The sequence below is a fragment of the Mixophyes fleayi genome, chromosome 10, assembly GCF_038048845.1.
Source record: "Mixophyes fleayi isolate aMixFle1 chromosome 10, aMixFle1.hap1, whole genome shotgun sequence".
NCBI lineage: Eukaryota > Metazoa > Chordata > Amphibia > Anura > Limnodynastidae > Mixophyes > Mixophyes fleayi.
The window spans coordinates 97,743,258-97,764,911 of NC_134411.1; the positions used below are offsets into that span (position 1 = coordinate 97,743,258).

At 40.6% G+C, this 21,654-nt stretch overlaps 1 protein-coding gene across 2 annotated transcripts in view; it reads right to left on the reverse strand.

Annotated features, from left to right (window-relative positions):
• TSHZ3 (teashirt zinc finger homeobox 3) overlaps positions 1 to 21,436 on the reverse strand; it is a 69,145-nt gene extending 47,709 nt beyond the window's left edge. The window contains exons 1-2 of one of the 2 annotated variants that reach the window (XM_075189245.1): positions 20,086 to 21,436; positions 17,572 to 17,747 (exon numbers count right to left, since the gene is read on the reverse strand). In XM_075189245.1, coding sequence (XP_075045346.1) covers positions 17,572 to 17,611 — 40 coding nt within the window. In that variant the 5' untranslated portion in view covers positions 17,612 to 17,747; positions 20,086 to 21,436. Of the gene's footprint in view, positions 1 to 17,571; positions 18,064 to 20,085 lie in introns of those variants that run through there. The other variant, XM_075189246.1, reaches the window with a different exon arrangement.
• Positions 21,437 to 21,654: the final 218 nt, after the last annotated feature.

The following is a 21,654-nucleotide window of genomic DNA, read 5'->3' on the forward strand; positions in this document are numbered from 1 at the left end:
TCATTAAATGTCTGAACATTATAAAGGGTGGAGTCACTTTGTGGGCATCTCTCAGCCAAATCACCTAACTAGGAACTAGTGACATCATTGAGATACGAAGTACAAAGTGCAGGCTCATGAAACAATTCCGAGACATGGAATTTACTTGAGTATTCTGGATAGAGAGGCAGAAATAATGGTGAAATACTAGCGGTCCGTTCTCTCAAGCCCACGATCCAAAGAGTGGGAGGAAAGACAAATACTGAGTTATATTAGTTTACAAAACATTAACATGCTCCATGATATAGATGGCTCTGTGTACAATGTCTACATGTGTTGCTGGAGAATGTAAGCTGAGCTAGATGTCGTGTCAATGACCCTAAACATTCAAGTGGAAGTGTATGCATATCCCAACACATTCATGTCAGCACTAAACACACTACGTGACAACATTAACTCTTTCACAGTTCAGATGGCTGATAACAAAGTGGTTTTATACAAGGGGTAGTGGGGGGGGGGAGGGGGGAAGAGGACAAAAAACAAATATCTTTTCTCTAACCAATATGCAAAGGATCACTTAGTCAAGAGTCTATCAGTAAACTAGTGAGGTGTGAGGCATGTTGTTTACTTATCAAGAATTCACAAGGGACCAATGAGTGATCAATATTGGTCACGTGACTCAATTATATGTTGCTGGTTCCTAGTAAATGTATAGGCTAAAAATGGCTGCCTTCGCCCACACGACCGGTACACTCAGTATCAATACTAGAGAAAGAGAAACAATAATATATACGTTAGGACATTCTATTGTCTCTCTTGGGATATACTGGGGATATAAAACCACAACTTGGAATGCTCTTTAACATTATATAATGTTCTGTTAATATATGTATAAAGTCTTGAAAATAATTGGTGAGTTATGAAAACTTATGTATAATAATTCACCCCCCCCCCCCCCCCAACACCCTATTGTTTTTAGACGGATATTAGAAGAGACCCCGGACAGTGTGCTTTTATATTGTCTATACATACAAAAGTCATTTATATAGCCATATAAAAGTATAGTAGGGAGTGCACTATCCCATATATAAAATTATAAGAGCATTATAATAGTATTTTCTATAATAATTACATAGACACGGTAGAGTTATAAAAATTCACATTTCTTTTTTATGTACATGGAGAAGTATAGACACGCGGTGCACACGGAGAGGTATACACACGCGGTACACACGGAGAGGTATACACACGCGGTACACACGGAGAGGTATAGACACGTGGAATTGAAGGTGCATATGTAGGTAACTAAGTATATGCATGATCCATTTATTATGTGTTTCTGGAAAGCAGAATTTTTGGCGGATTTATGAGACACAGGAAAACAATGGTATTTGTCCTCTTCTCTGTGATTGTTGATACAGGTGTGGATGGGATCATGCTGGTAATGACTGTGAGGACGGTGAAGTTGGAGGAGGATTGGTGTAGAGTGATATGAATTATTCTGCTTTCCCATCCAGATGTATACACACCGGAAGCCTCACTAACATAGTCCACCAGTATCAGAACTTCTGAAACACACGGGCTGTCCTGGACATAGCAAATACAACTGTTCCCCGGTAACAGGAATGACATGTACTGTCTAGTAATCAGGGAATACACAGACTCTCCATGTATAGCCGACATAAGTCATAGGCAACCTGATACACTTCAGGGGCCACATGGGTGGGTCTCTAATCTTCAAAAGGGCCACACTTTACCCTTAATTACAGTAATAAGTTAAAATAAAATATTTAATCAAAGAAACACCTAATGTGATAATATATCAACAGTATTTTAAACAAGTGTTACTGGGTATAACAAAGAAATATGACAATAAAGCAGAAATAAGCCAGGGGCCACTGGTGAGTGCTTGAAGGGCCACATGTTGCCTATCGCTGGTATATCTCCAGAAAAAAACAAATATAGGGTCTCACACAAGAAATTTTAATACATGGAGTCTTGAAAAAATGGGGATAAAAGGAGCTCGCAAAAAAACCCACTAATTACATAGGTACTAGAAAATACGGGGATTTATGGGCACCGTCTAGAGACCACCAGATACAGGGGACTCTCTAAAAGATGGGCATACATAGACCCTCTAGAAGACGGGGGTACACAGGGGCTCTCTACACCACGCAGGCTCTCTCAGAATCTGAACACGAGGACTCACCAGAAAGGTTGAATCAAAGTTCCTTCAACTTTCATTTAATGGAATTCCAGAGTGGAGATAGAAGCCCGGGGGCGACTTATTGCAAAGTATGCGGGAGATTTGTGACAGGACGTTAAAACTTCATGTCAAGCCTTTCATGCAAACAATAAATATTACTTCTGCTCATAATCAGAATTTTTCTCCAGCTTCGTCTTTGAATGTTGAACCTTTTTCAATTAATTAAAAACTATGCACTGTAGAGTGCATATTTTATCAGCTCTCCGCTGCTTAAGTGTCTAGAACAGACCAGGCAGATTTTCTTTCTTCTATTTTTTTTTTCCAGGCAACCCAGAGTAAGTACTTGCAAGGGTCATATCTTTTTAATTATCTTTTCTCTCTTTGATTAATTATTCCGTCTGACAATAGCGGGTTTCTAATGCTATTCACCTGCCTCTGATGATTGACAACTTTTCTGTCTGATTCAAAGCAAACAGCTGCTGCCACGAATGCCTAGCAACGGGACTGTGATGGATGAGCCCCTAAGATGGATGGATGTAATAAATCATGTCTCCGGCTATAAAACTGGGGGATAAGAACACAAGAGAACAAAAACAAAACAAGGTTTCTTCCCATGAGTCGACCCAGCACCCTCCCCAATTACACCTGAAATGGACTTTGTCTCCTAGATGACAAAGTTTCCTACTCGAAGGGGAAATGGCGCAGAGTCGTTGGCGTCTCTATGAATCTGTAACAGGTACGAGAAGCTGATCTTCCCCGGCTGCTTCTATAGACTACAGACAGGTCTGGGGTTATATTGCACAGGAGAAGAGAACTACCGTGTGTGTGTGCAGGCCCTGGCTGCTTAATGCGCCACAATGTGGGCAAAATACAGTACAACTTTTTTAAAAGAAATCTGAAATATTACATATAAAACCTTATACACCAGCCTAAAAAAAGTAAAGGTCATATATCACTTTCTTATAACATTTTGAAAAAAATACTTTCATGTTAGCTGGATGAAACATAGTTGAGTTTTTCCTAGATATGTCAGTCACAACACCCTAAATTAGTAACTGTGCATCTCTCAAGTCTATCCATCACCATCTCCTCCATCATCTTTACTGGGCCAATGGCCATCTATCCAATACCATCCCTCCAAAATCTTTACTGAACATCCCATCTTTTCAACACCGGCTCCTCCATCATCTTTACCGGGCCAATGACCAACTATCCAATATCGTGACATCCACTATCTTTAGTAGGAAGTTGCCCATCTATCCAACACTGCCTCCCCCATTATCTATAGTGGGCCGATGCTCATCTATTGAACCCAGTCCACTCCATTATCTTTGCTGGGCTATGGATCATCGATTCAACTCCACATCCTCTATGAAGCGGTCGGTCAAAATCGAAGTGGAAAATCAAATTTAAAAAAATAAGTAAAATCAACATCTAACCATTTCTACCCTGCCCCCAGAACAGTGTTGCTTTAGCTACGGTACTATTTACTCTTACGGCGAATACGGCTCTGGTGTTAGTGAGCCTTCCACTCAGCTAAGTGGAGATTGTGTGGGTTAGATAACCACCATGGTGAGTTTACTGGAGGATTTAGGCTGATGGAACCGCAACATACTTTCAGGATTAAAATAAAACTGCAATAGCTCGTAAATCACTTAAAGCTCCTCACTTTTTCCCCGGACAGTCATAGCTTTTTGCCAGAAAAATGCTGACCAATTAATAAAATATCAGGATGGACATACTTGTAGTGACATCTACCCACATAAAGAGATTTATATGCTCTCGACAACATTTTGCTTGAAACTATAATAAAACGTTCGTTCTCTTGTACGAACACCAAAATATTTAAGCGATGAGCACATGGGATTGAAGCTCAGTGGGATGATTACTGGACTAAGGAGGACGGGTACAAGAGTATGCAGTTGTCTGCATTTTGTGGCGTGACTGACGGGCCATCGCTCAACCCATTTAAAAAGCAGTTGCTGGAAACATGGAAGTTGAGATATATTTCGGAGCTATGCAGCTGAATTTCACTGGTGTGCAGAGTGCCAGGAGATGTAATAATGTCTATTGTTATGTAATTATTTTACAGACACAGCGGAGACAGACAAGTAATGAAGTACGCGCTCTGTAGACAATATGTAAAAACAACGTTCTTTAAAAAACACGCACACACAAAAAAAAGACAGATACTTCCAACACATGTAAACAGGAGAGGATCACTGTCCATTACAGGAAATGTTCTGCACAGGTTGAAATATGCATCATGCAAAAGCAACATATGTCTCATTAAAGAATGTTTTTTCCCCCAAACACAAACGTAGGACAACAAAATCCAATGTTATTAGACAGAGGTAAAGATTTAGGACTTCCGTAGGTAGAAGGTCAATTGGGGATTTTCATGAAAACTTTAAATGTATAAAACTTGATTAATAAATAGTATCAACAGATTTCAAAGCGTTAAACAACAAGTAAATGTGACCAGATGGTGGTGAAGTTACAACTAAAGGAATACAATAAGTGTTATATGTTTGTATATATATTTTTAGTGGAGTTACACTAAAGCTTGTGGAGAACATTGTAAACGTGGCAGGACTATAATCCGAATGAACACACTCAAACAGACGCCAGGCCGGCACAGGACCGGTTCACAAGGTGTGGTTTGCCACTGGGGCCCGCCACATGTGGGCAGAGGGCAATTTAATAATCAGCCCTGCGAAACGGGCATTTGTGGAAATGTGAAGATAAATAGCAGCTTCAAAAAAGCAAATAAATACAAACAAAACAGATGTGTACCCCTCCCCCCAAGAGTAACTAGAGTGTAGGAGGAACCCCCCCACTGAAAGAGTTAACACATCAAAAATCTTTATCAAGAGCAATATAATCACCACCACCTGGATTGTTAACAACTCTGTAATACATGTAACATGCCGAAACGCGAGGAACGACAAAACAGATTTTTTCTTGACTTTTTATGAATATAAAAAACGTATTGAAAAGTATTATATGTTTGGTAAATACATTTACCCCATAAATATAAACAAGCAAATGATGCTCAAGACAAAAAAATAAACAGTTATGATCACAATTCGACCAATTATCACACACGAAACGACGCACAGTCCCCAAATACCGTCCCCAAAAACTAGATGTCACTACCTATAAGAGAGATATCCAAACCCAAAACAGGAGAGAGGGAAAAAAATGGACATTATCTTTTATGTTAATATGATCTCATATTAGTTTTTGGCAATACAACCAAATGGGAATGTTAGTGTCTATGTGAATCATACTGAATACAATATAATTCAGTGTATATTTATATATATACAAACACACACACACACACACACACACACACAACTATACATACTCAGTGGTCGAAATGGGGATGTATACGGTGGTATGCCATACAGCCACATACATACAGACATACATGTATCTCTCTCCCTCTCTCTCTCTATATATATATATATATATATATATATATATATATATATATATATATATATATATACATATACATACACATATACAGGGGCGCACGGAGGATTGTCGGGGGGGGTTCTCCCCGCCGACCCGAAAAAAAAAAACCGAGAGAGCTGCATGCCAGCGCTGTCCTAAACAGCAGCCACGGCGCTGTCTAAGAAGCGTCTGCTTCTTTGACAGTGCCGCGGCTGCTGTATAGGACAGTGGTCACTTAGTTAGCGCAGGGGCGGGTTTCTAGAGACTCAGACCCCCCCTGCGTGCGCCACTGATATATATATATATATATATATATATATATACACACATACACACACACGCACACATATACATAGCTCAATACTTTTAGTGTAAGGAAAGGCTGAGGTTTACTATGTACTTACATACACACATATGTACACACAGTGGAGGAAGTGGGGGGTATACGGGGGCATGTCACACCACTTCTCCTCCTATCCTCATTACCATGCTATCAGATTCCAATCCCTTACATTTCCCATGCAGCCACTTCTAAATTTCCACTTCAACCACTGTATAAACATATATCTATCTATTTCAATGTACAAGAATATCACATCCAGGTGATGTCATCACAGGTCTACAAACCACAATGTTATTGTCAGTAAACAGTTAAAGTTTGAATTTAAAGCCCCAAACATGTGACAAAGTTTCCACCAAACACAACTACAGTAACAAAGTGATCACTTCCTCATTCTAAATCTGTTACTTCAAAAGAATTACAACTATTTTCTTAACCGCTTCATATTACAGACTTAGTCCACTTTAACTAAAACCCTAATAGTAGAGAAGGTGGTTTACGTAGGCACAGGCTCCTTGTTTTCTTCCCAACTGCAATAAACCCCCCACTATATTAACACTTTAGTAGTGGTAAAGTATTCTCATAATGACTGGTAAACAATAAAGGCAGCTCAAACCCATCCATCAACTCCAGAAAGATCGAGGCCTTTTCTTCAGGCCCCTGCTCCTCCACCTCTCAAGTTACTGATGTACACAGCAAGTCTAAATAATATTCAAAATGATAAATTGGCATGACAAGTCTGATATCCATCATCAATCTTTCTCAAAACACATCCATCTTCTGCCATCTTTGGATCCTGTGAAACCTAGGAGTTCACTGAATCATGTGCGCAACCCCCAGCGAAGCAGACTGAACGATGAGTGAGTGTCAAAAACATTCTTAAAAAACTCTTTAAAAGAAACCAAACAAACAAAAATATTAAAAAAAAAAAAAGAAAAAAAGTTTGGAGTAAAGTTGAAAGACTGGATTTAACCCATAAGGGACCTTGTTTAATCATAGCATCAAACCGTCTCTCCCTCTCCCCTCTACTTCCCTCTTAGAGGCTGCAGTGCTCTTCCTGAAACATTGTACTAAAGGGGAACAGACAGGAGGACGCAGAACAGCGCTATTTCCTCCCTTGTTGTCTGGCAGGGACCCATTTGATAAATGACACATGTCATGCTGTCAAGAGCAAAGAGTGGGTCAGTGATATATGGCTCAGCAGAAACGGAAATCGACTGTTTGGCGTATTGGAGCTTTCTGTCCCCACCAGGATTCAAGTCAGAAAATTGAATCTGCAACATTTTAGGGCAGCCGAACGACTCGTCCTTTATCCGCTCTGTGCCCTTCACATTTATATATTAAAAAGAGAGAAAGAAAAAATTGAACGACTACTCGTGTCGGACGGCTGTCAAGTCTCCAACGGTTCTTTGGAATAGGAGTGAAATCTGAGGGGTGGTGGCACAGGAGGAGGCAACGATGGTTAAAGGTGGCACGGTGGGGTCTGCTCCCCGGTGCATACTACAACGACTAAGGCAGAAAAAAACAACAACACACACACAAAAAAAAAAAGCAAGATAAAAAATTAGCATGTATCCAGTAAACGTCCTGCAGCTTGAGATCTGCATAGTAAATTTTAAAAGACAAAAAAAAAACAAAAAAAAAAAAATGTGCAAGACAGACAGGAGCGTTCCCCCTCCCCCCCCTCTCTTTCATTAGCTCACTGGCAGGGTGGCACTTGTGAACCTCATTACCGAAAGAGGATTTATGAAGCTGAACCCAATGGCAAAGGAAAGGCATCTGTCAATAATTGTAGGGAGCTGCAGTCACAGCTTTGAAATCTCATTAAGTATGCACTTATCAGACATAAAGATCAAAAACATTACTCAACTCAGACAGAATCTTATGGAGGAACATTAATTAGCAACAGGGCCTACAGTACGAGGGAGAAAAAAAAAAAAAAAGAGAGAGAGAGAGAGAGACTTCCTCTCACACCTGCCCAACCCACAAACCCAAAGCAACGCTCCCCCTTCTCCTCCCTCCCCTCCCCTCAGACACAAAAAATAATTCCCAGCATCTGAGACTGATCATGTACATGAAACAAGAGGGAGAGAAAAAAAAATCCAGTTCAGACAATCTTGGCGGTGAAAAGAGAAAAGGAAGAAGCTGTCACAGTTGAGAAGGATGTCACTAGTGGTCCTGATTATAAGGGCCTGTACCGTTCCCAGGCCTTTTTATCATCCCTGCCATCAAGAAAAAACAGACTCGGTGTCACAGATGGATGACTGATGGCTGCCAGTCTTAAGCGGCCTCCGCCAGTCATCCGCAGTGCCCCTGCTGTGATTTAGCCCTCCAGCAGCAGCCTTGACCCAGCAGGAAAGGAACTTTTCTGGGCAAAGAGCCCAGGCCCAAAAAAATAAATAAAAAAAATAGATACTGAATATAATAACAACAACGTACCCCCATCTTGTTCCTGTAACATAAAAAAAAAAACGGTAATAGGTTACTTTGGGATAATCTGTTCAGCTGCAGGAAGAGCAGGATGTTTTCATAGTCCACATGCACCAGTCTTATATACACCACACAACTCAGCAATTATATCTAGATATAAATATATACTAGATTGTGAGCTCTTGTGAGCAGGACCCGCGTTTCTCTACGCGTCTAACGGATGTTGCTTTTGCAATTGATATAATGCCCTGCATTTTGTACAGTGCTGCAGGGGTTTTGTCACTATATAAAAACACAATAATACTGTATATAAATATTGCACATATAGTTATTAATGATTATTTGATTATTCACTAATAGTAGTTTGTACCCGGCACTTCACACACAGGACAACTGTGGTGGCACCAGGATGCAGGGCATTGCGATCAATTATAAGATTGGGAATAAATGCATTTATGTTACAATTTGCGTGTAAAGAGACTTAGTAGGGACCATTTACTAGACTTGCATTTAGGTGAAAAATTTGCGCTGAACCCCAGCAGCCAATCAGCAATCAGGTTTTATCTGTCTAGTGCAATCTATACAATGAAAGCAAGTGTCTGATTGGTTCCTGTGGTTTGCTAAATGCAACGTTAGCAATTGAGTCCTTGGTGTAAAAATCTTGTCCCGTTTATTTATAAAGAATCGCTGTGCAGGGAGAAAGACTGAAAAACACATGGATTTAATGCTAAAAAAGACAAAATGAATAAAACGAGACTTATATAATACAGCGCCAGGTGGATTCCAACATTTGGCTACGCCTCTATACATTATAGGCTTCCTTATGAAAATATGGTCTGAAACATAAGGACGATAAATATGTTTCTCATGGGCCCATACGTATATATCTGCAAAACAGACACAGCCACGCTAGAAAGTGTGAAGGACATCTGCTGGGGTAGCAGGCTCCCAAATAAAGCAGCACGTTATGGAATAAAACTCGGCTGACGCGCTGTGCCGGCACTGAAAAGGTTAAGAGCGGTACCGCGCTGAACCCAGAGACGCCAACGGAGGCCCGTAGTCCTAAAGGCCTAAGACCTGCTGCGCACTGATATATGGGAATATTAACACCAACATAGGGAATGACAATAGGAACCAGCTGATACCTTCTGTGTATGATAGATATATAGTGGCCTGTGTGATGTTATGAAGCTCAGATACACAATTACTTTGTCCCTTATGTAATTCATTGTGTTATTAAATAATGTCAGTAAAACTAGTAGTCTTTTTTTTTTTTTCTTACAACGGTCAGTAAAAATAGTTTGAGGGTGGAAGAGCACAATTTCTTTCCAGACTAGAGATAAATGAAGTTGCGTTGAAGGTGCGAGTTGTGTAGGGAAACAGGCGTTACAATGTGCCAACGATACAATTTTGCAGTTCTGCTTCTGATTTCCATACTTTACTGGTAAATTCGCACTTTGCGGAATTTAGAGCCTATGAATAAACGGACGATCCATTCCGAGTCCGGTGTAATTGGGTATTACGTAAAAGACATTAGGTCAAACGTGAACTTTTGCAGTGGAACGAGGAGTATATATTTTTGCAGTGGAGCTGTGAGAATATTCTGTACCAAATTATAGATCAGTTCGGTTCCCCGATTTCTTCTGTTATATAGAGCACAGATAGAGTGTGGCCTACCCATTGCTGGAGTACAACCATCGCAACGTCTAAAGACAACGAAGGATAAACGCTTTCTAACAAGACTAACGAGGGAAAATACAAACATCACACGCGATTTTCCCGTGCAGATAAAAGTTTCACGCATCTTATTTTCAAGTGAGAAATTCTTCCACAGAGTAATCTTTCCCCGTAACAAAGGTTACCTCCAGTGCCTTCAAAATACCAATCACTGCAGGTAATATATAAACGCTACTTGCTCCAAGAACAACTACCTGGCAATTTTGTAATTCAAACCACACAGAAATGCTTATTTGGAGAATTACAAGAGGGTAGATTGCAGTATATTTTTCCATATGCTTTAGAGCCCTATCTGTGCCGGGTGGAACATTGATGTGATTACAGCAATTACATCTTGGAGAATTAATTATAAAATATCACATCATTCCGTGGATTCGTCAGGCAGTAGCAGAGACGAGGAATAAACATATAAAATACAACTTTATTGACTGTCTTAGCGCCATAACGAGAGGTGAATAAAAGCCTAAAAAAAAAAAAAAAAAAAAAAGTAAAAAAATTGCTGCTATGTAGGCAAAAACGACACATATAAAGTCACGTATTACCTGCTATACATATACACCCTAAACCGTTAACTGCTGTCATGTCTGAATAATTAATTGAGCCTGTCTCATTAAAAGAAAATGTGAAAAAGGGGGGAGAACGAAAAAAAAAATCATATAAAAAATAAATATGTTCTTAAATAATGACCACGCTTTATTAATGACCGTAGTTAATGGAGGGGAGAGTTATACATCTTTACTTATGCAAAATAAATTCATCCTGCTTCATTAATATTCATCTATATTCAAATACAATTTTAAAATGGAACAGAGCATTATGATAACCCAACAGCTAATTGTATTCATATTATAATTTACAAAGGAAATACAAGTGTTAAGACACTGGTGCTAGATTATCGTGGCATTACCGGCGACCTGGACTATAGGAATTCCAGAAGAGCTTTTATATTTTATTCTTTTATTCTTGCTTTTTCATGCATAGACGTCTTATTCTAGCTGCTGACTGACAAGCAACCATCTAGGTAACTGGATACAAACTCAAAAAAAACAAACAAACATTTAAATGACTCTGATAACGCGTTACTTAATAGCTTGATGGAATCACGTCTTATGTTAAAGTTGCGTTTTCAGTAAAACGCTGAAAATGCAAAATGTGCTGTGATTTGCCAACAGTTTAATATTTCCACCAAATACTGCTCAACCTGTTTCTCCTTAACAGCTGCTGTAGGTGAAGGAGAAGAAAAAAAAAAAAAAGCAGTCGTAATTAATAACATGTGTCCTGACAGTATGAATTAATAATTTATAATGAAAGAACAAACAAGGAAAAGTTACATTATTGTCAAGACTGGCGCTTTAAATATCGTGGCAAATATGATGGAGGGTGTTCTGGTGGCTGTATAGACTACTCACTGTGCATCATGATATTACATCTCCTATTAATTGTTTACTAAGCAACACTGACTAATTTACTAATTATCTACTTAAATCCTTTAAATGGGAGCAGTTAAACGTCGCTTAAGCAGCCAATTTACCGTGTTTTCCACGTGCTGCAAAATTCTTATTAAGAGTAACAATAATATTTTTTTTAAAAACCTTCCAGAGGGTGTCTCACGTCACCCTCCTTAGGCATGCAAAAAAAAAATTATATATATATATATATATATATATATATATATATATATATATATATATATATACACACACATATACACACACACTACACTTAACGCTCTGTTTTGCATACTTCAGTTTTAGAATTTAAATTCTGTTTCATGGGTGATAATTAAAATCCTTTGAACTGCATGGCACTGTGTTTTTTTTTCTAAATGTTGAAATCAAAGGGACATGAAAAGAATATATGTTGAATTGCTAATGCTTAAGGGGATATCACACACACACATTAAAAAAAAAGGAAAAAATACAAAACTACTATTGTTTGAAGTGGGGGGGGGGGTGGAGGTACGTGTCAAATTAATCTAATGAGTAACAGGAAAAAAAAAAAACATGTTGAGAACTAGAATTAGTCTGTCTGGGCAAAGGACATATAGATATTTAAATGCAGGTACCATGGCAGTTCGTCAAGCCCAGGGATATTTGTCATCTTACCTTATTACATGCATGTGTCAAAGAAATTAATAATGAGAAGCTATTTGGCTTAATTACAGTTCGGAAACAAATCCAAAACTAGAGATAGTCAGTGTTTGGTCCCTTCTCTCGTTCCTTACCCCTAGGTGGGTACAGTGGGATTTACCTGGAGTATGTTTCGGTACTCCAGTGCTCATACAGCCATCCAGGCTTACGTATTAATTAGGACAACGATAAATTACAACCTTTTACAAAAGATCCAGTGTAAAGAGTATCCGCGACACCTTGGGAATTTTTAAACGGCTCAACTGGTGAAGAGGTACGGCCCTGGGTCACGCAATACTACGGCGTCTACACGCGGGTTAATTGTCCAATGTTCATGGCATTTTTGTGAAGCGGCTGGTGTTTGAGAAGCCTACTTTCCACTGGTTAACGCAAAAGGTTAACAACAAGCTAATTACAGTGGCGTTTTCACATAAAGCCAACGGGTCTTACTAACATGGCCTTTCTGAGATACGATAACGCTAATGTCATAGCCACACAGAGCTGTACAAGCAACTCAAAATATATAATATCCCAGTATCCAGGAAGTCATCTGTTCTGCAGTTCATTGAGATCCTGAAATCGGGGCTAAGGGACCACTGTGATCCGCTTAACTCCCCCGGGATGAACTACATTCCCCAGAACCGAATACCAGTCACAATACATTCTAATCACTGTATAAAACAATCTTAAGGAGAAGGAGAAAAAACAAAAAACAAAACAGAAGACAATGCAGACTTGTGAGCCAATTTAAGAAATAACTGCTGATACATCAGCTATTGACTATTTCACTCCTGCTCATAACGCTGAAGGCGAAACACAAAACAAAATGACAACATCAACAAGCAATAAACTGTATTGCGGGAGAAACCACTGAGGAACTAACTGACAGCTGTCAAGCTAATGGGAGAAATGGCAGCTGATTCCAAAAATGTCTGTTGTTTTTCCCTTCCAAACACAGGATATCATTGGAACCTTCCAGGCTTAGGCTCACGGTTTAGCCTGTTTATTTAAATTGCCCTTTTTTTTTTTTTTTCTTTTTTTGGCATTGTTCGTTTTTCTTTGCAGAAAAGAAGCCACGGACATCCATAGCTAATCATTTTGTCAGTCTGCTACTGGTAGGAAATCTCAGCCCCCCAACAAACGGACGTGTGTCACATAATATGCTCCGGGGTATCACTGTAACTACATACATACAAGGGGCTATTTTCTGATTTCGATGTCATTCCCGGGTCGACCAGACTTTGACGTAGTTACAAAATGTCTGTGGATGCTGTACATCCCAACTGACCCCTCTGACCCCCAGTTTTGTTGTGTTATTTTCCCAAAAATCTTGTATCTGCTGAAGCACCCGGGGGTTTGTATTGCAAAATATATATTACAATTTACAAATAAGTAACAATGACTTCTAGTACAAGGATTAAAAAAAATGTATTTAAAAAGGACGGTGAAAATCATTTTGCGATGCTTTTAAAGAATAAAAAGCTAGAGTTTTTGAATAGTGAAATTTGGGCATCTACCAAGACAGAGAAAGTACTCGCATCACGGCCTATTCTGTTTGTTATATAATAAAATATATTCATTTATTAATATAGTGCCACCAATTCTGCATCACAACAATCCCTGTCCCATTGGAGCTTACAGTCTAAATTCCCCAACACACACAGACTAGGGTTAATTTTGTCAGAGACAATTAACCTACCAGTATGTTTTTTGACTGTGCGTGTGTATATCATCATCATTATCATTTATTTATATAGCGCCAACATATTCTGTAGCACTTTACAATTGGGGACAAACACAGTAAACTAATAAACAAACTTGGTAAAACAGACAAAGAGGTGAGAAGGCCCTGCTCGCAAGCTTACAATGTATATATATATATATATTTATATGAAATGCTTCTGTTGCACAAGTTAATAAGGGCCAGATTTTGAGTTTAATATATTTACTATTCAAGGGACACAACCCTACTGAGACCGCAGGTCTGGGAGGTGTAAGTTGCATTTGCAACACAACTATAGTACTATTTCCCCAAAATATTACTTATCAATGCATTTTCTGGTGGAGGGAATGCCCTGTGATTGCATCCACAGCTACATGGAGAACAGCAACACAAAATATGATGCTACTACTGATATGAAGACAATACAAGTTCTACTCAGGAGACAGAACAGGTATTATTAGGGGTTATTGATTAGAGTCCTCCAGCAAGGGTTAAACTGGTGACCTGTGGAACTATCTCTGAGATCTGCAAGGCTGCTTTGCTACTGTTAGTCTGATCCCTATGAAATGATTATCCAGGTACTAAAATCCATTTGTCACCTGCAGCAGAAAATTGAGTTAATGCTCAAGTAAAGCCAAGCAGGACTGTGTAATATCAACTTGATTACATCAAACTAGCTGCAAACCTAATTCTCCTCAATGACACTGCGTGCAGCTTGTCATCTCCAATCATTAAAGCTGTCAGGAATCCATCAGGTTTACAGCTAATTAGGTGAACACTAATGAAGGTGGAAAAACAACTTTTCTTTTCTTTTTTTTTTTAACGGCTGAATGGACCTTTCAGTTTGGGGAAAGAGAAATGTGAAAAAAAAAAAATAATTCTCAAATATTTTTAAGGTTGCTGGAGAAATAGGTTTTACAAGTTACCAGTCAGAATCCTAGTATAAAACAATCAATTTGTCATCATTCTCTGTACGAGACAACCCATCAACCCTACAACTTCTGGCTGCGAAAAAAAAAAAAGGCCAGAGAGGACGGGGGAAATTAGGAGTTTATTTAAGAACGAAACCAACAAGTCTCGCTCATTCCCCATCACGATCCAATCAACAGCATAGAGGGTCCCCCTCCTTTTCCTGCCTAAATAAGTAACAATTCGGTCATTCCCAGCTATATGCATTAGACAGAGGCACTGGGATAAACTACAGCAGTCTATGAGAGGCGCAGAGCACTCAATGCCAGCTTATGATTGACCATTAAGCTATTGATGAATGTGCCTGTCAGGAGAGAGACAATTAAATCAAATATGAAACAAAGTCGTTCTGACGGGTCATTTTGATAGAGTAAAGCCATTCTTGCATCTCGTATTATTTGCGCAGAAGTTGTTTTTTTTTTTAATGCCTTTTAACTAGCCTGATAATTGTAATTGGAAATAAAAAAAACAATAGAGATTATTTTTTTTTGTGTGTTAAATATTGCTAATTATTCTGCATCCTGAATACAAAACAAAACATGAAAGACAAAGAGCAAATATATCTATATATTTAAAGCAGCGTAGTCAGCAGCACCTTGTAAATGTCTGCTCAGGTAAACAGACCTACGCTGGCCAACTGCAGTGTGACTTCCCCACAAATACTGCGCACACACGTTCATTTGTTGTGACGTTAGATTTCAGGTGTAGGACGAGGCTACATCGTTATTTGGAAATGGATTAGCATTACAAATAGCAGATTTATATTTCTGCAGTAACACTATTAGACACAATATATTATTTTACAGTTAAGTATTCCTTTAGCGAAATAAAACAATAAACTGGCTACATGGTACATTTCATTCCTTGCTGTACGAGCACCGTAGAGGCCAAGATTTCTCGAGCAGAGAAAAGTTATTTGGTGCTGGGCTCGTCTGAAACACAGAGCGGGTTCAATGGATACAACTTTACTGTCTAATACACAATACTGGACTGGGGAAATCAATAAACGTTCACACAGGCTGCTACCTTTAAAATATACACACACTAAAGTGTGTGTGTGTTTGTGTGTATGTATATATATATATATATATATATATATATATATATATATATATATATACACATATACATACACACTGCAGCACTCATAGGCCAGAAAGTTGAACCTATGTACCCGTTAGGCTATAGGGGTGTCAATATAATTACCAGATATAGCCCTAGAAACTTAGGAACCATGGAGCTTTGCAATCACTTTTGTGTCCAAGCCTGTGTACGTACAATATTAAACTGTATATCCCAAATAGACTGTACTATACATATAATTTTATAAAAAATTAATCCAGGTAAATAAAAAAAGCATTTGCATTGAACAACAACACTGCTGCAACCCACAACATAAATAATAACCCACAACATATAAGAATAAAAATAATAAACAGAACTAAAAAAAAAAAAAAAGCAAAACACTGAACCGCAGACCATACCTAGCCAGTATATTGATAATAAAATAAATAAACAGCAATGTGACGGTGGTGTGAGCTGATAAATGACAGCCTGCACAATGCCACGGATGCATCCACATGGATCCTGTAATACTCTCACTACGCTGAACCTGCTCCAGCAGGAAGTTACAGGGCAACGGTGACGTCACGGAGCCTGGTGTTACCATGGCAAGTGATTTATTGATGTTTATTGGCAATGAATAGATCAAAGACAGCCTTGTGACAGGCACTCAATCAGTCATCAAATGAAGGATGGCAACGGTCCATAAAATGAAATCCTTTTCCCACTTCACATGTCCTAACTGAACATTATTGCAAAATAATGTTTTGGCTGCCTTCCCCTCCCCTCCTACCTTTATCCACCCCTCCCTCCCCTCTCACCCCCTATAGCCTCAGAAAGAGGAGATTGCTAAATTCTAATAAGAGTTGACATTTGCAACAAGGGCTCAACGTTAATAACAGCCATCCCTGGGAAATTAATATATGGAGTGCCAAATAAGGAGAGAGGAAAAGAAACAGGCAGGGTCAGAGCTTTTGACAAGAAACAGATCTTTTAGGGTTTTTTTTTTCCCACATCTCTAGTTTAGTTTCAAACATAGAAGAAGAACAAAAAAAATCAATAGAAAACTCCATCTTTGCCACCGTGAGATCAATGCTGAATTCTCACTACAAGACCCTTGGGTGAACTTTCTCTGCCCCCTTGTTACCCCACTAACCTTAAATACATCCAGGCACCTCCTCTAAGCAAACAAGCACTGACCCCCACTGAACCCAGAAGTGATTCACAAAATGAGCAATAAAAGTGAAAGAAAGAGAATGGATGCAAGTAACCCCTTCTTCTCTCAACTTTCTCATCCAAGGACATTGTCTCTATCACCTCTTCAGCCATGCAAATTCCCCAACAGATAACCCCACCAGGCTGAGAGGGATGGCACAAGAGAAACACAGCTAAGCCCATTCATTCCATGGAGAATCAATGAAGTGGTTAAGTGATGGGGGTGTAATAATGAAGAAAAGATGGTTAATAGGGGATAATTAGTAACAATATGGCACAGTACATGGAAGAAAGGATTGCAATGCTGAGCCAGTACCTGCAGCCCGTCTAGGCGCTTGCTGCTTCCTCCTCGGCATGCTGCTGCTCACTGTGCCTGCTGTGGCTGGGCTTTTTTTGGGGAGGGGGCAGGAAGAGTTCTTGTGGCCCCACAGATGCTCTGAGCTGATCCACTTCTTGGAGGTTTCATGCACCGACACCACCGCGACAAGCTGCCTGCACACCGCAAGTTTGCAAGAAAACAACACAGAAAATAGATATAAAAATAGATCTGTCTGCACAATGTCGTCCCCAGTTTGGAGCTGAGTGAGGGGGGGGGATGCCCGGGGACACTCTCAAGGCATGGGGAGGGCTGGGGGAGGTGGGGGGGTGCAGCACACAAATAATACACGCTCCCAGCCTGATCCACAGTCCGCGGCTCCAGTCTGAGCTGCAACAGGCAGAGCTTAAAGAGAGAGAGCTGATCGCGTCACTCAAAGTAGTCTGAGAACGGGAAAGCTCCCTCTGCGAGACACACAGCACCCAGTGGGCTGTCACTTTAACTCCTTCCTGGGGGGAGAGCGCTGGGACTGTCACTTTAACTGACCGAGCCCATGCATGAATTAACTGTGTGTGCTCCCATCAGCAGGCACATACTGGGACTGTGTCATCCTAGCAGCATGCAGAAAAGAGGGACTGTCATGATGCCTTACTAGGAGCATGCAGAAAAGAGGGACTGTCACGGAGTCTTACTAGCAGCATGTAGATACAGGGACTGTCACGGAGTCTTACTAGCAGCATGCAGATACAGAGACTGTCACGGAGTTTTACACGAAGCAGGCACAAAAGAGGGATTATCACTGTCTTACCAGGAGCATGCAAAAACAGGGACTGTCACTGGCTGTCTTACTAGGAACATGCAGACAAGAGGGACTGTCGCTGTCTGCTCTAGTAGTAACATGCATAAAATAGGGACTGCCACTGCCTTGCCATACTAGTAGCATGCAGAAAAGAGGGATTGACACTATCTGCCTTCTTAGAAGCATGCAGACACAGGGACTTCCACTGTCTGCCTTACTAATAGCATACAGAAAATAGGGACTGTCACTCTCTGTCTTACTAGGATCATGCAGATTGATACAATACAGGTACTGTCACATTAACTGTGTTGCTGTAATAATAGTCCATTTCCAACAGGAGTAATATATATTCACATGTTCTGCCAGTTACAGTGTATTTGCCCCGAGGTGCAGGCTAGGGCTGGTATTCTAGCACTGACAGTGGAACAAGCTGCATACATATGGATTTACAGAGACAGAGGGACTGTCGGTGATGGCTGTGTACATGCACACAGAAGGACATCACTTTTACATATAGGCAATCGTTGCTGGGAGCGTGTGTCACACACAGACACCGGGTGTAGCTGTCACTTTAACTGTTTCCACCCCGTGCTGCAAGCAGCAGATCCTGGGAAGACACAGTAACTGGTGCCTGTCACACCGACTCTTATCTGTGCTGCTACAAAGAGCCAGTGTCTGACAGTGTACACAGTCGTGTCTGTTTCATTAACTCGTTAAATGCCAACTCACACGCACACACACACATATCCAGCGAATGCTGGAAACCACAAAAGCATGCACAATGTATCACACACAGAAAACCTACAACTACTATCTCTGCTGTAACACAGCTCAAGACTTAGGACATTTATACAGTGTCTGCAGCTGCCATGATGCCCAGCAATGCTGCGCTGCCCCCTTTAATGCTCTGCCGGTCTTCTTATATAGGGGGATACACTGAGACATCAGTGATTAGTAGCTGACAGTCAGCACAGATAGGTCCGGCTCACCATCACTTCATGCCACTGACAGGAGCGGGTAGTGTCACCTTCACCAGCCTATATCTGACCCAGGCATCTCCTAACCAACACGAATCCTAATCCCCATCTCCATAATTAAACACTGCTCAACAGAACTTTCATCAAACTTATTTATTGTATTCAATAATACATAGCTTTTTGTTGTACTCTTCATTTAGTATCTAAGTAACAGCTCTCCAACACCCCCCTGTACTCTGTGTGAGCTCCCAGGACTACATTAATCACAACCGCCTAGAAGGCTTGCAGCAATTTCCCACAATAGACACGCCTCACCTTCTTTTTTAAATTGAGTTAAGTTCAGGCCACTTGCAGTAGAGGCCCTATCCAAACCATGTCTAATCGGCATGACCCCCAACCACACACACTGATACTTCACCCAGCCTGCCCCCTTCTACACTATATCACACACACCATGACCCTTGCATACCCTCAACACTGCCAGTCTGAGGGCCTGAACATTCCAGTAACCCAAATGTGACCGCGGATTTACAAAACAAGCAGCTAATAATACTATTTTCCATTACAAAAAAACAACTCGTACTGTAGGACATAAAATGCTCACATGCCTTACAACTAGAAGACACTCACTTTTTTGGGGGTGGGGGGAAACCATATGTGCAGATGGCTAAACAACTCTTATTCCAGCCTGGCAAATGTTAATGCAGAAGAAATACTTTGGGAAACAAATGTACTTACAAAAAATGTGCTATTGTTCTTGGGGACAGCGGCCAGTCGTATGTTCCACGCACACACACGCAGATCAACGCATGATTGACAGTGCGCACCTTCCTGTCTCCAAGTCAAATCCCAACTTGGCTCAGTGAGAGGGATTCGGAGTTTCAATGGTGGCCCTTTGACTTTCTCCCTGGTGTGCATCAAGGTGTATCAGCTAGCCACAAAACTATGTTGGGGTTGTTGTTATTTTTTGCTGATTTTTTTTTTTTTTTAATGTTAGACTGTGTGTTGCTTATCACTTGTGTCCAAAAAGCACAGGCAGGGTCTCCAACATCTGGAACACCAGATCCTGCAACGCCCTTTTTCTCAAGAGCTGATTACTTTGATGTCCAGGATCAGATGACGCCCAGATGCTGCTGCTCTCTTTAGCTCGATATCTCAGGGAGAAGCTGGATTACTTGAATCCAAGTTCACAAGAAGGGAACCCCAGGCAGAGCTACTGGCGATCGATGCGCTTTGAGCTCGATTACGCATTCCTGGCTGAAATCCTGTTAACATCAGAGGGGAGGGATGGACTCTCTCCTAACAGTGTCTCAATGCTTTCTGAGCTTGCATTGCAAGCTATTGCCAAACACCTTCTTGGCTGCCAATTGCACTTTTTCCCCTCTTTCTTTGTGTGGCTAAAAGATATTTCATGACAGCTACAGCAAATCACAGGCTCTCTCCCAAGTCCCATGCGCCTTCTACTTTACAGATCTCAAGCAGATATCAGTAGCATTGCGTCCTTTACTTTCAGTTTGCAGGGAGAGAGAGAGGGAGAAAAAAAAAAAAAAAAGCGAGAGGATGATCTTACAAGATCAAAAAATCTCCTACCGCCCCCATCCTTCAGGACCTGGGATATTTCCAAATGCCTTCGCAGATGTTACTTCTTCACATCCTGTGTACAGAACCAGAGGACCGCTTTCCACACCAACTTGCAGGAATACTGGTGCACTTAGGACTTTGAAGTTTTTTTTCTTCCTGTTTTGCTTTTTTTTTTCTTTTCTTTTAAATACTCTCTAGGCTGCTTGATCTTAACTGCTAGATCTGACGCCAAAAATAATATTGCAGCTTTTCCAGAAGTGCTGTGGAAATGGGGATTTAAAAGCAAATAAATAGCAGTCACACAAGAGGATGGTGAGTTGGTGAGATGATTTTTCTGGATGCCAAGTGCGCTGGTTTTTGGGGAGGGGGGGTGATCAGAGAAGCCAGGGTGTTATCTGCAGAGGGAATGCTCTCCACATCCAGTGTGTGTCTGTCAGGATTAGGTGATTTTCTAAAGAATCGGGATTTTTCAGCCTAACCTCCTCTTGCCTCCCTCCTCACTGCCTCCCTCTCTCTCTCTCTCCCCTTCTATCTGCTGCTTTGGCATTGCTTGCTCTTAGATCCGCCCTAACATCTGTCCGTCTAACCATTGGCTCATCCATCAGTGTCACACTGCTGCACTCTGCAAGCACCACACATCACATATACACACACACACACACACACACACACACACAGGCTGCCATTCAATGAGACCCTGCACAGCCACACAGCCCAGCCAAGGGG